General features: G+C 37.4%; 1 protein-coding gene across 3 annotated transcripts in view; it reads right to left on the reverse strand.

Annotated features, from left to right (window-relative positions):
• LOC128986068 (uncharacterized) overlaps positions 1-18,308 on the reverse strand; it is a 63,627-nt gene that overhangs the window by 6,493 nt on the left and 38,826 nt on the right. The window contains exon 9 of one of the 3 annotated variants that reach the window (XM_054406191.1): positions 13,581-13,620. The exons of the other annotated variants lie outside the window; for them this stretch is intronic. Coding sequence (XP_054262166.1) covers positions 13,581-13,620 — 40 coding nt within the window. The remainder of the gene's footprint in view (positions 1-13,580; positions 13,621-18,308) is intronic. 3 annotated transcript variants of the gene reach the window in all.

The raw sequence follows: 18,308 nt of genomic DNA on the forward strand, positions 1-18,308 counted from the left end.
TCTTTTACTGTACACTGGAAAACTGGCGGGCGTCTGAGGGTCCTATGATACGTCTATGCTGAGGATGGTTTTTATATTATTTTACCGATCCATGTCTTCACTATGATCATTTTGGACTCACGTGAGTTTCAGTAAATGTTGAAAATAATATAACTCACGCAATTTTAAAACCCTCTAACAAAGCCTGATCTCCAGCCACCTAAATGAACAAACATAACCTCCAAATGAGAAACTAACTTATGTCTTCCTGCAAGCTCAAGCTCATTCCCGCAAAAAGCAGACGCTCCCTCCAACTTCGTCGCTGACTTTTTTTCCAAGCACCACTGCCTTCTTGATCTTGACATCATTCCTATTTCATATACTATATGAAATATAAGTATCATTGGAACAAGCTAAATTGGATTGCATCAGGAATAAACTAAGAGTAAGTACTCCATTGATTGTTAGCCAATAAACTGATATTAAATTCACAATGGGTAAAACCAAAATAACTACCTGTCCGCTATGTGACAAATTTGTTCACGAAAATGAAGAGGCCATAATATGTGAGGGTGGTTGTAACACATGGTACCACCGGGACTGCCTTGGCATGATGTTAGACCACTATGAGAAAATCACCAATGGTGAAAAGGGATATGAAATATGGCTCTGTCCACATTGTGAAATTCCGGAAAATATGGAAGTAGACTTGACTTCACCCCAAATTGGTGGTGAATTGAGAACCTTAAATAAACTCTCTTATTCTCTTCCTAAATTGTCAGACAGATCTCTAGACGCATTAAAGTTGGAACTTAGTCAAGTGGATAACGTAGCAGATGAAACTGACAACACCTATTCTTTGAGGATGGCAGGCGAGATTGGTAAAGCTTTACTTGAAGAAAACCAACATTTTAAATCAGATATTATTTCATACAAAAATTGTATTTTAACTAAGGACATAGAAATAGAAGATCTCCAATCCCAAAATTTTCGCTTGCACACCCGAGTTTAAGAACTTCTTAACATTATAGAGGAGATCAACAAGCAGAGTGACAGGATACGAGAAGAAATGATAAAGAAAACCCAATACTATGAAGAGCACGATTTTGAACAGTTAAAAGTAATTGACAAACATGAAAAAGAAATCATTCAACTCAAAAGGGCTATTTGCAAACAGGACACACACACAAGGGACGAGACTACGAGGGATGATACGCCTAAAAAAAGGGACCATACTATTGATTCGCCAAACTCCAATCCACAAGATGTTCCAAATGAAATATCTTTGATCGGCAAAAACATAAACAACTTATCAAACGATTACAAAATGTTAGAAAAAAGGATAGCAAATCTAGAAGTCAACTCAGCTTTGACTGTTCCAGAGAAGATAAAGGAAGCTAAGTGTTCTCATATACCCACTTCAAACTTGCCAACCCCAACAAACAAAAAAGTACAACGAATGCCACCTCACACTGCCAAACTTTTGCAGAGTGGAGAAACCTATGAGGACTTCTTCAACAACAATATCCAGGATTTTCTTAGAAACCAAGATGACCAGCTTGGTAAACAACAGAATAATGATCTATCGACATATCCCCCAGCTTTGCTGATGGTGAAGTAATAAAAAGAAACAACAGAAATAGCTTAGACGAGGCAGCAGCCGATCTCCCATCTACAGTCAGTAATACATTAGGAACTCAACAGTCTTTTTTAGAAGAAGAACCTCTGAAAACACGAGAAAAGTGGAAGATGAGTACAAGAAAAAGACAAGGCTCACAGACAATAATAAAATCTCAAATACCCCCGCCGCAGCAAACCTGCAGACTAAGCGAATTTCCATTTGCCTGGTTGGATTTACACTAAAATGTCTCCTTAAAAATATCACATTTATTCCCTATTTAAATCAAATCAGTTTAACACATACTTAGGTTTGCTGCAACAGGGAGGGTTAAAGTGTTTTTTTATGTAAAATGTTAATAGTTAGTAAGAAATAAAAACATTTTCAAAATTTGGGCAAAATATGTTAATAAATAAGCAAACTACAACAGTTTACTTATCCTCCATAAGAATAACATGGGAATTTTAAATTTACAATTTTTTTGAATTTTCTCCGCAACCATTAGGCGCATTATAACGCTTCAATATACTAAATTATTTGTTTTTTTAAGCTCTACAAAATAGTTTGTAAAGAAATTGCAAAAATTTAAGTTTTTTGGGTCAAAAATGGGAAAAACCCATTTTTACCCCATAAAAGCCCCCATAAACTCCCGTTCCCATGGTCCGATCATGCTGGTTCGCGAACTCGTTCGAATAAACGTAGGTTTACACGTTTGTACCAAATTTCATCAAAATCGGATCATTTTTGCTCGAGTTATCGCGCTAACGGACACATATATATATAAATATATATATATATATGAATTTGAACGGATGCTATTTTTGGCCTCTAGGGACCTCAAAACGAAAAAAAAAATCGGTCCCGGGTCCAGGTCTTACCATGAGTACTACGGTAATAGCTTATTCCCTATATGGGAAATTCGCTAAAAGATGAACTATCTTCCACCAGAACGCAGACTGCATAGGCAACAAAATAGAACGATTTAATCACTTTCTCCACACAGACACTCCGGATATCGTCATCTTCACAGAACATGGCCAAAATGACGAGCGCATGAAGAATACTCGTCTAGGTGATTACAGTCTGTTGTCAGCCTTCTGCAGGAATAATGCCAGGAAAGGTGGTGTGGCCATCTACAAGCACAAGGATCTTGAAAATGAGATAGAAGTACTAAATTTAGAATCCTCAAGCATCCCTTTAATCACAGAAGTCTCAGCAATTGTGATAAAACTGAACAAAAAATCAAACTTATTTGTGCTTGGAGTTTACCGCCCCCCAGGCAATGGTAACGAATCTTTCAAGCTGTCTCTGGACACACTTTCAACCATCATACACCCTTGGGTGACCCAGAACAACATCATTATCATCATGGGTGACTTCAATGTCGACTGCCTGGCTGCATCATCCAAAAGAAATCAGCTAAACGAACTTCTATCAACGTTTAATATACATCGAATCGAACTTCCTCCAACGAGAATCACTAAGGATTCTTCTACTTCGATTGACATTTGTTGCATAACAACTTGTTTTGAGAAAGAAGTGGCCGTTGAAGTGATTAATACTGGCATTTCGGATCACACAGGACAATTATGCAGCCTGAATCTGGGCACATCTCGCAAGATGCCTTGCACATACACTCGCCGAACCCTTAAATCTCAAAATCTTGACGACATGAAGCTCCAATTATCAAATCAAGACTGGAAGACAGTTCTAGAAAGCAGGACCGTAGAGGATGCTTATGATAGTTTCATCACGATTGTCACTTCAGTTCTTGATGCCACGTGTCCCCGAAAGGCTTTCCGTGAAAAGAGGCGAAACCCTTAAACCCATGTCTTCGATGATGAAGTCAAATCAATGGAGGAAAAGTTCATCAAAGCTCATAGCCGCTACGTCCTTAGTGGAAAAGAGGAAGACAAACTATTAACCAATAAGTTAAAGAAGGACTATGACCTTAAGTTGAGAGCACTGAGACGAGAAGCGACAGCTAAATTCATCTCCGAGTCTTCAATAAAATCGAAGGCTATCTGGAATGTGATCAACAGTGAAAGAAAGACCAAACAATGAGATCCTGACACCCTGTCATATCTGGTAATAAATGATGCAAAAGTGGAAGATCCTACTGAACTTGCTGGCAGCTTCAATGCATACTTCACAACAATTGCTGATGAGACCCTAAAGAACATTCAAGACCAGAGAACATTCAAGACCAGACGAAAGTCCGCAGCAAACAGGCCGAGCATGTTGTCACATCTCCGATGACAGTGTTGGCGCCTACATCTGACCAGGAATTACTCGACACCATCAGAAGACTAAACAACAAGACTTCATCGGGCCTGGATGAATTTTCCTCCGTTATGGTCAAACACTGCCGGCAGGAATTGCTAACGCCGCTGCTCTACATAGCTAATCTATAAAAGTACACTTTTATAGGTGTAATGGGATGCTCTGTTATTGATATAGCCGCGGTCTCATTATCTTGTCTAGATATCATACAGGTGTTTAAAGTTGTTGAACACACGGGCTCTGACCACCTGCCAATTGAAGTATCCTTATCGATAGATAACGACATTTGTGTGAGGAGAAGAGATGAAAACATTTTACCTTTACTCCCAAAATTAAAATGGACTCGACGTGATAATATTTTATATCAGGAAAAGGTTATTCAGAATATTGCTAGGTTTCATATATCGTTGGACGACCAAAATAATGTAGATCAAATTGTACATATTATAAAGGAGTCAGCCCATTCAAAGCAAAGTGCGACTAGTAGTAGCTGTTCTTTAAAACAACAACACAAACAAAAATGGTTTGATTACGAATGTTTAGCGTTGAGAAAGCGGAAATTTAAGAGGTTAAACATATTTCGTAGGACAAACTCGACAGCTGACAAATCTGAGTACATTCAAGCATGTAAGATGTTTAAATTTGTATGTAAAAATAAACAAAAAATGCACTTGGATAACACGATTGCCAGTTTAAATCACAGGACTGACGCGAAAACATTTTGGTCGGCTTTAAACAGTTTTAAATACGGGAGTGATAGGTTCGTGGGTAACATTGCACCACAGGATTGGATCAACCATTTTAGTAAATTATTAAACCCGCCACGATTATCAGCTGGGATCTGTTATGCGGAACCAATGATAACAAACGATGTTTTGGACAGAGATTTTAGTATGTTAGAGTTAAAATCAGTTCTCGCGAGATTAAAAGATAATAAAGCGCCGGGCCACGATAGGGTGCCCTAGGAGTTTTATAAAAATGCTCCAGATTCACTGCTCACTAGATTATTGGGTATTTATAATAACATGTTTAACAAGTGCAGGGTAGTGGAAAGTTTTAAAAAATCAATTATATTCCCGCTGCACAAAAAGGGAGATGTAAATTCTGTTGAGAATTATAGAGGACTTTCCTTTATTGACTGTGGTGGTAAAATATTTACGAGTTTGCTGAATTCTAGACTAAATGTGTGGTTAACTCAGAATAATATATTGACAGAGTTTCAAGGGGGGTTCAGACGTGGATATTCTACCATTGATAATATATTTAGTTTATCATGTATGATTAATTTAAGTTGTGCGATTAAAAAAGGCAAGTTATTTTGTTTTTTTGTAGATTTTTCAGCAGCCTTCGACACTATAGACAGAAAGGCCTTAATTTATAAATTATTTAGTATAGGAGTCTCAACCAAATTTGTCAAGCTTCTTGAAAATCTTTACGATAGAACCAATGTTTCTGTATGGTGTAAAAACGGCATTACAAGTAGTTTTGAGTCCAAGATGGGTTTAAAACAGGGTTGTAATCTTAGCCCTACTTTATTCTCAATATTTATAAATGATTTGCCAGAATTTTTAGAGGGCGGATGTTTATTTGGAGGTCAGAAAATAAATATCCTAATGTATGCGGATGACATAGTTTTAATAGCTCCCACGGCTGTTGTACTGCAACAAATGATTGGAAAACTTGAAATTTATTGCAATTTATGGAACCTTCAAGTTAATACTAATAAATCCAAAATTATGGTTTTTCGCAAAGGAGGTAGATTGGCAAAAAGTAATAAATGGTTCTATAAAGGCAAAGAGGTCGAGATTGTTAACTCTTACAAATATCTAGGGGTATTGTTCACGCCAATGCTAAGTTGGGAACAACATTTTAAGATGAAGTCCTCAGCTGCAAAATTAGCCATTAACGCCGCCTGGAACAAATTAATAAACAATGACAGGGTGCATCTGTCCTCAAAATTTGTGTGTTTTAACGCTGTGGTAAGATCAATATTATGTTATGGAGGCCAGGTATGGGGATACTTAGAGAGCGAAAAGATAGAATCTGTACAAAAGTTATTTATTAGGAAACTGTTTCAGTTGCCTAATAACACGCCAAATTACTCACTGTACTTGGAAACGGGTCTAGATAAATTACACATTTATTCTCTCTGAATGAATCTTAATTATATAATAAATATATTGGGGCTACCACCTGAACGTTTACCAAGATTATTAGCAGCTGAAGTGTTAAGAAAAAATGTAGATTGGTGTCGAGCGTGGAGAGCATTAGGAATCAAATATGGCGTGCAAATAGACCTGAATATACATACGATGGAGGAGGCGGGGAGTGGTAGGTTAAAGTCTCAATTAGTTAGTGTCGTAAATGCAGCAAGAGATAGCTGGAGAGCTGAGTGTCTAGGCAGAGCGCGTACTTCAGCTTATCATTCTCAATACCTCGTCGTTGACTTTGACCTTGGCAACAATAGCTTCTTGGAAACTGGTTTAGACAACCGAACCATTTCTTGGATAATAAAATGTAGATGAGAACTTATAGATCTCAACTATAAACCGTGGATTGTCGACAAAAACCACACATGTTCCTTGTGTAATTTAAACGAGAATGAATCTGCTTTACACTTTGTGGCTAGTTGCCCTGTGTTCAATGACTTGCGACTCTTGTATTTTGGTAAACAAAAAATACAATATGAGGAGTTTGTGGATTATTTGAATGGGAAGGATTGGCGGGGCCTTGGAAGTTTTTTTTAAAATTGCATGGAAACGTAGATGGGAGTTAGTTAGGGAATTTAATTTTTAAAATTATGTATTACAATATGTTTAGAGTATACATATATGTGTATGTATGCATACATGTGTATGTGTATATATGTATGTATATGTGTTGCATTAAGAAGTGTTATTTTATTTTGTTTTAGTGCTTAGTATGTTGATTATGTGGAACAATTTTATTTCATTAATATTGAATGGACATTATGAGGACATTATGCCAACCCAGCAGACGGTCGTATGACCATTGTTGTATGTGCATGAATAAATTTATCGTACCCATTTCATGTAGCCTACTGTACATAATATGTATTTAATAAAGCACTTTCTATTCTATTCTATTCTATATACATAGCTAATCTAAGTATGTCTCAGGGCACCTTTCCAAGCAAGATGAAAACGTCAAAAGTGATTCCATTACACAAGAAAGGGAGCAAGCATTCGTTGGGAACTTTAGACCTATCTCCTTGGTGTCTACATTCTCAAAAATCATTGAGAAGGTCGTTCTGACGAGAATCATAAATATTAACTGGAAAACAATAAGATAAATCTTAGTGGACAACATGGCTTTCAAAAAAATTAATCTACCATCACAGCCTTAGTCGAGCTGATTGAACTGATCGTGGACAAACTTGAAGAGGGCGAGAATTTAACTAGTCTGTACCTCGATTTGAGCAAGGCCTTCGACTGCCTCAGCCACCAACTTATTCTAACCAAGCTCGGAGAACTGGGTTTTCAGGGCATTGCTAGAGATTGGTTCCAGAGCTATCTGGTGGGCCGGAATCAGCTTGTCGAGCTTAGGCAATAGGAGAATGGGAAAATTGCCACATACAGGTCACAACTACTTCCTGTTACAAGAGGCGTACCTCAAGGCTCTGTTTTGGGCCCGGTGATATTCATACTGTTTACTCCTTCCTGTGTACCTTCCTTCATACATCAACCCATACAGCAGAGCAATCATGTATGCTGATGATACTGTGCTGCTTGCCTCAAGCAAAACTACAGACAATCTGGAAGTGAAATCCTACATTGCGCTAAACTTGGCGGTTGAATACTGCAGTGTGAATGACCTAGTCTTCAATGAAGGAAAAACCAACCAGGTGAATTTTGGCAACAAGAAGAACGAGATCATGGGGTATCCGGGCATCCAGATCAGTGACACAACCAAACATCTTGGCTTGATCTTGGACAGCTGGCTCTCATGGACTGACCACGTGGACGAACTTTGCATGAGGCTGAGTACTCCAATCTTCGCTCTGCGGCGCATTAAGACTGTTAGCACAGTGGCAGCTCTTAAAATCTCATACCACGCCCTCTTTGAGAGTCGTCTGAGATATGGGATTCAGCTTTGGGGTAGCACCTCCCTCACCAACATCAAACGTGTGCTGATCCTGCAGAAGATAGCACTGAGGATAATGGCGGGCCTGAGTTGGAAGGAGAGCTGTCGAGTACCTTTTAAGCAGTGGCACATACTTACTGTGGTGAACGTTTACTTATTGGAAGTGATCTCACTAGCTTGCTCGAAGGGCCTTCCGAAAAATGAAGACACACACCACTACAACACCCGAAATGCTGGAAATTTTAACCTTCCTGTTCATCACAGCAAACGGTACGAGATGAAGCCGTCAATGGGGCTAAGTACTTCAACCTGTTGCCAACTGAGGTCAAGAACACAAGTCCAAGGCTGCTCAAGTCGAGGCTGAACGAGTGGTTGCTGAATCACCCTTTCTACAGCATCAACGAGTTCATCGAGTGGAGGAACAGCTGAAATTAGAAAATCTGAAATTTCCCAATTCCAAAGACTTTATTCCACTAATGTATACTACTGTAATTCTCTGACACTATTACATTCTTGAAGATTGTTAATAAAGATCTCTCTCTCTCTCTCTCTCTCTCTCTACAATGGAACTGAGAATAGTGGTCAACCAATCAAAAACTAGGGATGGATGGGATTGAATTTTTAGTTCAAGACAGGACGGGACAGGATTTTTATTTCCTTCCCTATTTTCGGGACAGGACGGGACGGGATGGGATTTTTTCCTGTGCATAAAAGAAAAGCTTTGAGTATTGCAGTTACCAAATAAGACAATCAAAATCAATTTTTACCGTTTATGACACTGATCTATCAAAACCAAAAAATGGGTAAACATTTATAGGTATAGAAACCTGTGAATCGCCGTCGAAATGATTCGCGGTCACGGTGTGATCGTAGAAATGACTCACGGTAACGGCGGGATTGTCGGTATGACTCTGCGGTCACGGCCGGAACGTCTGTACGACTTGCGGTAACGGCGTGATCGTCGGTATGACTCGCGGTCTAGGCGGAATCGTCGGTATGACTCCGTGGCCACGGCACAATGGTCGGTAAGACTCCACGGTCACGGCGTGATCGTCGGTATGACTCGCGGACTCGGAGGAATTGTCGGTATGACTCCACGGTCATGGTGCAATCGTCGGTATGACTTGCGGTCACGGCGTGATCGTCGGTATGACTCGCGGTCACGGTGCTATCGACAGTACGACTCACATTCACAGCATGATCGTCAGTATGACACGCTGTCGGTATGACTCACGGTCACGGCGTGATCGTCGGTATGACCCTGCGGTCACGGCGTGATCATCGGTATGACTCGCAGTCTCAGTGGGACCGTCGGTATGACTCCGCAGTCACGGCGCGATCGTGAAATAACTTCGGCAAAATCGTCGAGGATTGGAACAAATCCCGTCCCAATATATTCCAGAATCAAATGTAATCCCGTCCCGAAAATCAGGAATATTTTTTTCTGAAAATTTCCCGAAATTTCGGGACCCGTCCATCCCTATCAAAAACGCAATAGTAGATGGCCTTACACAGCTGGTTTGTGTGTTGTTGTTTCCACTGTTTGTGTTCTAGTAAATGTTTTTTTGCAAGTTGTTTTGGTAATAGAAGTTCATATAATATTCATGAATTGTTTAAAATAATTTTTAAACCTTTAAAAAGTGACTAGTGGCTTGTAGGGACATAAGCCCCTAAAAAGCTCAAATGTAAAACAAATAATTGTAATATTAAAACAAACTCAGAATTATTTTATCGATGTGTCCGAATAGATATCCATGTACACCATATCTTTTGAGTAAAAAAAGTTGTTGGTTTGTCTTTGCTTTTGTTGGTGTTATTTTTTATAAATAATTTGAATCACTCCAGAGGTTTAACCCTGCTAAAGAGCAAATTTATAATTGTTTGTGAAAAAATACTGGTTTACTAACGTAGCTGTGGCGTTTGGTCTTGTGTTTGTGGTTAATGATGATAAAAAAGGCTTCCCTGATTAGAATTTTGAAAATTTTCTTCGTCAAATATGAAAAGACAAATAAAGGGTGTGTTGAGATAAGCTTAGATCTTGGTCAAAACCGCTAAATCATCCCGACCCAGTTATTATTTCAAAGTTTATACTCCTTTAAAGCTTTAACAAAATTATTGTAAAGAAAGAGCATCCCATTGACCAAACTTAATTCTATATTTGTTTCTGATCACCATAAAAACTACAATTAGTGTAAGTTTATGAGGTGGTATTCCTCTTAAAGGTGCGATTGACTTTATATATTCTATCAAGATAGGCCTAATCATCATAATTGTACGAACCTATTTCATCTTTATTCTCAGGTTATTTTCTAAGAGTGTTGAGGTTATTTCCCTTCATACAAAATATTAATTACACACTATAATAAATTTCAAATTAAAAATGATAGTTAATTTACAAAGAAAGTGTAGAATAAATATTAAACATTTGTTTTAAAACAAAGGAGAAGTTCCCCATTTAAATCTTGAATCGTTAATTATTTAGTCAATGTGGTTATTTCATGTTAACCGTTCCTTCAACACAACAATAACCTTTAAATTAGAAGAAAAAAAACTTGATAGTTTATTCACCCATTCTAAGTTCAATTCTTTCTATTTGAGCCAGCTCCCATGATTCTAATTCATATCATATGCTTAAAAATAAAGAAATTAGTAAGGTTTCACAGTAAAATAATTAATTTTACCTTTCTAGGACGTAACTAAAAAGTCTTGATAATTATAGGTGTATTACTTATATAGTGTGATTACTTATAATAGTGTACAGTAGATTGCAAAGTAGACTGGCACATATGTAATCCAAATGTTAATATTGCGTACCGGCTAAGTGATAAATCACGATCAGCTGTATTGAAGTAATAAAAAATCAGCAGTAAATGGCTTCTAATGCTATTCTAATGGAGAACTTTTACGTTATATCTAATTTTGTGTTAACAATTTTGGAATTTCACTATTTTTCACGCCGTCACGGGATCGAGACCTTTAATTTAAGCTCTCCTGTCGTTCTACGACTTCCCAGTTGCCTACAATTTTGACGCGAAGAATCGGATACGTAATTAATATATAGATAATACTACAACTTATTTGTGTGTTTTACTGAGTTTTAGGCTAATCTTAAGTGTACCGATAACTGGGCTTGGTAACTTAGGCCTATAGGTGCATGGTTTTATTTTGACTGTTTGTATATTTTGTACATGGCTTCTAATAGTAATTAGAATCATAAACATAATAATAATAACATAAAATACAGTCAAATGTAAAATGATATAGTTTTGTCTGTAACGATATAAGTATTAGAGCATGGTTTAGGTTGTTTGCTAGGTAGGGCCTAGAATCTTTCTCGAGACCTCTTTGTAGTAAATGTTACATATTTTTGTGGGAAAATAAAAAAAAAACAAATTTGTTAACATGATTTTTCTTTAGTTGTTAATGCTCTTTAAAATGAATGTAAAATTGAATGTCAATGAATAATTGTAAATTATGTTATTTTAGCTCAAACTTTAAACATGAGAATAAATTGTCACATATTTCTGTCTTGTCCATGAATACATTTTATTTTAACTCGTGAAACCCCAACTTAAATTAGTATTTTACAATGCACGATCTAATAATCTACTAAACAAAACATATTTAGGCCAAAAATGTTGATAAATATAAGTATTTTATGACGGTTTTCCTAAACACCTACATTTATGTGAGAGAAATGGCAAGCATTCCTAGAAGCAATACCACATGTAGGCCTGGCAAACCTCAAGTACAATTGTTTCGCCCACTTGAGGCACTAAAAGGGCTAACAACAAAACATAAACAATCTTGTAATTTTTAACATATTGCTGTAAATTTGATACAGACAAGAAGCACAAACACTTTAGAATTATTTAGACGACAATAGTGTCATTCGTTGAGTAGAGAGAGGGATAGAGTTAGAAGTAAGCATTAAGGTAGCGGCCGAGCTTATCAGCTGTCAGGGCAAAGGTTGTGTGGCAGCACAACTGGACTGTCGAAGCCTACCTCCCCCACCTCACTCCTACACCCCCTGCCACTGGAAGACCCTATATAAGCAGGTGTGTTTGGGGCATAGTTGATCTTTGGACATAGTACAGCTCACAAGGTAGGTACCATCATCATCGTGGTCGAATATACTGCGACTATAGCCATAAGCGTGACGTAACAAGTCGTGCTGAGAGTAGTAGTCTTAGGCCCGAAATGGATAGTGTCGGTAAGTATACGCTCGGAGTTGTTAGGCATACAAAGCAGCCCCATATTAGTATAGTAAGTTCTACCCAAGCATTATAACTTGAGCAGAACATTTGACGGGACGGCTTAGGAGGTAGGTACCGTGAGGGAATACCTCGTGGCAAAGCTAGGCTGCTTAGAGCCTGTCACAGCGAATTGTATTTGATTGGATTTGGACTACGAAACAAGGTAAGTGTCATCTCGTGACCAGATAAGTTACGACACACAAGTTAGGGTAACGGATAGTTACCTTAACCTACAAATCAGTTGATAGGGTCACGGTAAACATTAGTTACCGCGAGAATTCCAAAAAGAACAAAGGGTCAAACAAAGTACATATATGATATCTCGAGGTGGGCGATGATGAGTCCTTTGTAGGTGTACTTGGCGGCCGCGGACTGAGCATTAACCTCGAGATATATCGAGAAATCAAGACTTAAACTAACTTTAGACACCTGGATAGTTAGATAACCATACCCTGAACTGTCGGGAGAAATAGTAGAAATATAAATTTATTATTAAGGGTAAAAATCCCACACAAGTTTTTTGATCGTCTTAGTACTGTTGTTATTTTTTTATAGGCAGTGTAGTAATAATGAAACATTTACAAGAACAAAGCATGCATTTTCACTCATTCAGACAATAAATTCAATAATTCCTACAGCCTGTAATTACATAATTTATATTGAGAGAGAGGTGGCCTGAAAAAGAAAGTTCACTACAGTAGACTCCCTCTTATCCGGACTCCTCGGGACCGAGGCCAGTCCGGATAGCGGTTGCATACTCTATACAGTACTTTACTTAAAACTAGGAGAGCATTGTATTTAGACACGTAATCACTGATCTCAAATCTTTCCTACGAGAACAATCGTTTCAGTACCGCCCACTTCCTGCCGATTTAGTCCGGTTAAACCAATGTACTGATAAAAATTATCCAGATAAAGAGATGTCACTTCTACTGAGTGTGGTCCGGTTAAACCAAAAGGTGTCCGGATAAGAGAGTCTACTGTATCTAAGATCACTGAGAGATTGATCTTGTCATAAATTGACATGGATCTCACAATCAAGTGAGACAATCAAATCACTAAACTGCCTGTCGCCAAAGACGATTTAATATAGTAAACCAATTAGAAACCAACAACCAATGTGTAAAAAAAGAGCATTTGTATAATACGCATGACATGTAAAATTCACATCGAGATGGAACATCAACAAGAATATTTATGGAAAAGAACATAAAAAGTTACAAATTCCATTCTAAAAATTAAATTACATTACAAAAACAAAGAAAAATGTTGTAATGAGATGTGTTGTAATGTTAATAAATGTGATATGAAGGATCTCACTGATCTTCCATTAGACTCACTCATGTCTCAGTCTGCACCTTGGATGTTTCAAGTCCAAAACTGAAACAAACATCCATTCCAAGTGTTACCCCATGTAAAAACATTCACAGATTAGTGTTAAAGACTATTAAATGTAACATTATTAGTCAAAGTACATTCAAATTAGGGTTGCCATCAAAGTTGCATTTAAGATACCAGGTTAACAAATAATAAATAATGTTAACAAAAATGTCAAGAGAAGTAAGTACAAATATTTTTAAATGTAGAACAAATAATACTTATTTATAGTGCAATTCAACTTCAGCCAATTGAATTCCAAGGAAGAAGAGGGAAGTTTGATTAATAGGTTATTATAACATCACAATTTGTATTTACCAAGGGGATCTGTCAACTGTTTATAGTTTATAGAGGGTGGATTGAGCAAATTAAATGCAGTATAAGGGCTGCAAGTTATGTAGAGGTGTGAGAGCCAGAGACTTTTTATCTAGTCGAGATTGAATTAAGCTTTTTGAATAAGCATACACACAGTACATATTTCAAGTACTGAAGTATTTTATATTTCACATGAAAATATTTCAAGTATTAATGAACTTTTCATAATTTATAGGGTACACTTTCTCTGTGGAAAAGAAGACTTTTTATTAATTCAATGCCAGTATTTCTTTTATCTCCAGCAATGGCTAATGTCTTTGGTAAGAAGTTAAATATTTACGATTTAACTTATCTGATTATTCAATTAACGAAAAAACAAAACCACAAGTTAAAGCTATCCAAAGTTTTGATTAATGTATTACATGGCTACCAGTAGAATAGCAATATGAAATAAGAGATCATAGATTTTGTATGTACATTAAATTTATTAATGTCATCATGCCTATAATCCGTGAATGCAGTTAGATTGTGATAATTTCCTGTGTTCGCGGAGAGATCATCTTAGTTATTCAAGAAATTATTGCGGACATTTTCAATGAAAAAAAGCTTTGTGAATGAATTAATCAAATTAAGTTTTTTTACTAATCGTGTTGGAATATTTCGGCCATGCACTCTAAAAATATAAACCCACCTCTACAAATAATAAACTTAAAGAAATATCATCATCTTCCACGATTACAAAAACATCATCACTATCAAAATACTTAACAGCTACCGCGGTCTTGTAAACATCATCATCGTTTCCCGCAATCGCGCAACATCATTGTTGTCTCCCACGGTCAAAGAAACACCATCATTGTGTTGTGGGGGGGAGGGGGGTTCGCTATAGCAGCAAAATACTTAAAAGCTTCTGCTTGAAGACATCATCATCAGTTCCTGTGTTTGCGCAAACATCATTGTTGTCTTCCACGGTCATAGAAACATCATCATTCTCTTTTGCATCTATTGAACATCTACTGAGGTCATGTGACATTGTCGTGACATCATTATTATCTCCAGTGATCACAATAATGTTATCGCCCACGATCAAGAGCTCATAATGAGCTTGATTTTCTAACTTGGTGCTTAACCATTTGAGCTTTTAGATTGGCTCGGCTCAGTTGCAAATAGAGCTGCTTGCACACCTTTAATATTTAGTTTCAAATTTTTAAAAGTTGGCAGAAAACGAGGAAATGAGCAAGAAAGTAAGTAAATTGTAGATAATAATATTTAGATAATCACTGATAAAACAGACGTGGCTGAAGGGTTTAAGTTATGGAGGATACAGCATTCTATTTGTTAACATGGATGCTTCAATTCATAGACATTATAGTTTCAAAATTAATATACTGTTTAAGTCTGTTAGCTTAAAATGTTCAAAGAAAACGGAAAATCTATAAAAGGGTTGTACAGTAGTATGTTCAAAGGAAATGGAAAATCTATTAAAGGGTTGTAGTATGTAACTGACAACGATTCAGATTGAATTAATCAAGGTTCCACTATTACCAGCATCTATACATGTTAGGTTCCTATACACACACCTAGTGATGGTCAAAACCAGAAATTTCGAATCTCAAAACCAAAACCGAAACTTAAAAAATCGAATCCCGAATCTCGAATCTCAAAACCTAAACGCGAAACTTTTTAGTTACCCGAAAAATACAGGTAATGATAACATTTTCATTATGATTATGTGATCAAAACTCAAAGAGATTGACTCCTGATCCAGAAATAATAACATAAATGTGGCAGATAAACTTCAAACCCAGAACAACATACTTTTTTTATAAACAACTAACATTACAATAAATTAAACTCCTGGTATTAAATTAATGATCAGATGATATGACATTATAATAGATGAGTGAACGAAGTGAACGAATCTATGTATCGTGTATAGCGGAGTCGGAGAAAAGTTGTCCGCTGGAGTATGTGTGTGTGTGTGTTCGCACCTAAAACTCAAGAACCGTTGCACTTATAGCGTTCAAATTTTGCACAAATAGTTATGACACCAGTGTAAAGACACCATTAAAATTCTAGACGATTTCGCTCAGTAGTAATTATAAAATACTTAAAAAACATTTTTAAATTTGTCCCATAAGAATAACATTAGGAGCTACCTTCTTCTTCTTTTTATTTGTTTACGTTTTGCGACAAACAATTTTGTTGTCTACTTAAGACAGAGAGAACGACTTTTACTCTAAGCTCTTTCATTAATTGAGTAAACAGTTTGGCGTCTATGAATATATATCATTATAATTTCACAGCTTTCAGAATAATGTTATTTAAGCTAATTAAATCTCACAACTTTCATAATAATAAAATGAACTTAACAATATTAGTCGGCAGTTATATACCGTTTATGTTCAGTATTAAAATTTCGCCTTTTAATTAAAAGTATATAGGTATGTATGTATTTAGAACAAAGCAGCTTTTTACATTATTCAATTTAATGTTGGCGTTGAATATTAAATATTCAAAAATGTTGGTATATTTTGATACTAAAATGCTATGCGAGGGGGGGGGAACAGGTCCCCGTCGTAGAGAGTGGTAAAGAAAGCGGAAAGGTGAGCAGTGAAAAGAAAGGAGTACGGAAACCCTTTATGACTGTTAAATTAACGTATCTGTAATACTTAAATGCTATGGAAAGATAGGGAAACAGGTCTACGATGTAGGAAGTAGTGAAGGAAATAGTGAAGGAAATAGTGAAGAAAGTAGTCAAGGCGAGCGCTGCGGAGTGTGGGGGGCCTTTATGACAGTTAGAATAATGTATCTGCAATTCTAAAAATGCTATAGGAAGGGAGGGAAACAGGTTCACGACACTTAGGAAGTGGTGAAGGAAGTAGTCAAGGCGAGCATTCCGGAGTGTGGGAACCCTTTGTGGCAGTTAGATTAATGTATCTACCATAATAAAATGCTATAGGAAGGGAGGGAAACAGGTCCATGACGTCGGAAGCGGTGATGGAAGTAGTCAAGGCGAGCAGTCCAGAGTGTAGAAACCCTTTTGACAGTTAGATTAATATACCTGCAATACTAAAATGCTATAGGAAGGGAAGGAAACAGGTCCACGACGTAGGAAGTGGTATTGGAAGTAGTCGAGACGAGCATTCTGGAGTGTAGAAACCCTTTGTGGCAGTTAGATTAGTGTAACTGCAATTCTAAAATGCTATGGGAAGGGAGGGAAACAGGTCCATGACGTAGGAAGCGGTGATGGAAGTAGTCAAGGTGAGCAGTCCGGAGTGTAGAAATCCTTTGTGACAGTTAGATTAATATACCTGCAATACTAAAATGCTATAGGAAGGGAAGGAAACAGGTCCACGACGTTGGAAGTGGTAATGGAAGTAGTCGAGGTGAACATTCTGGAGTGTAGAAACCCTTTGTGACAGTTAGATTAGTGTAACTGCAATTCGAAAATGCTATGGTAAGGGAGGGAAACAGGTCCACGACGAAGGAAGTGGTGAAGGAAATAGTTGAGGCGAGCATTCCGGAGTGTAGAAACCCTTAGTGATAATTAGAATAATGTACAGTATCTGCAATTCTAAAAATGCTTTGGGAAGGGAGGGAAACAGGTCCACGACGTAGGAAGTGGTGAAGGGAGTAGTCGAGGCGAGGAGTCCGGAGTGTGGAAACCCTTTGTGACAGTTAGATTAGTGTATCTGCAATAATAAAATGCTATGAGAAGAGAGGGAAACAGGTCCACGACGTAGGAAGTGGTGAAGGATGTAGTCAAGGTGAACCGTCCGGAGTGTGGGAACCCTTTGTGAAAGTTAAATTAATCTATTTGAAATTCTAAAATGCTATATAAAGGGAGGGAAACAGGTCTACGACGTAGGAAGTGGTGAAGGAAATAGTTGAGGCGAGCATTCCGGAGTGTAGAAACCCTTAGTGATAATTAGAATAATGTACAGTATCTGCAATTCTAAAAATGCTTTGGGAAGGGAGGGAAACAGGTCCACGACGTAGGAAGTGGTGAAGGGAGTAGTCGAGGCGAGGAGTCCGGAGTGTGGAAACCCTTTGTGACAGTTAGATTAGTGTATCTGCAATAATAAAATGCTATGAGAAGAGAGGGAAACAGGTCCACGACGTAGGAAGTGGTAAAGGAAGTAGTCAAGGTGAACAGTCCAGAGTGTGGGAACTCTTTGTGACAGTTAGATTAACGTATCTGCAATAATAAAATGCTATGAGAAGAGAGGGAAACAGGAAATACGTTAGGTATATTACCAATGACTTTGGTTAATTAATGGACGAGAAGTTAGGATTGTTGTTGACTGAGATTTGGTTTTTTTAAGAGGTTGGTCCAGCCTCTTTTAACCTCGCCCGTGCGTGGATCGTTTACA

This window comes from Macrosteles quadrilineatus, unplaced genomic scaffold, assembly GCF_028750875.1.
Source record: "Macrosteles quadrilineatus isolate MER2022 unplaced genomic scaffold, UCM_ALF_1.0 Scaffold_1__1_contigs__length_201487025, whole genome shotgun sequence".
NCBI classification, from domain to species: domain Eukaryota; kingdom Metazoa; phylum Arthropoda; class Insecta; order Hemiptera; family Cicadellidae; genus Macrosteles; species Macrosteles quadrilineatus.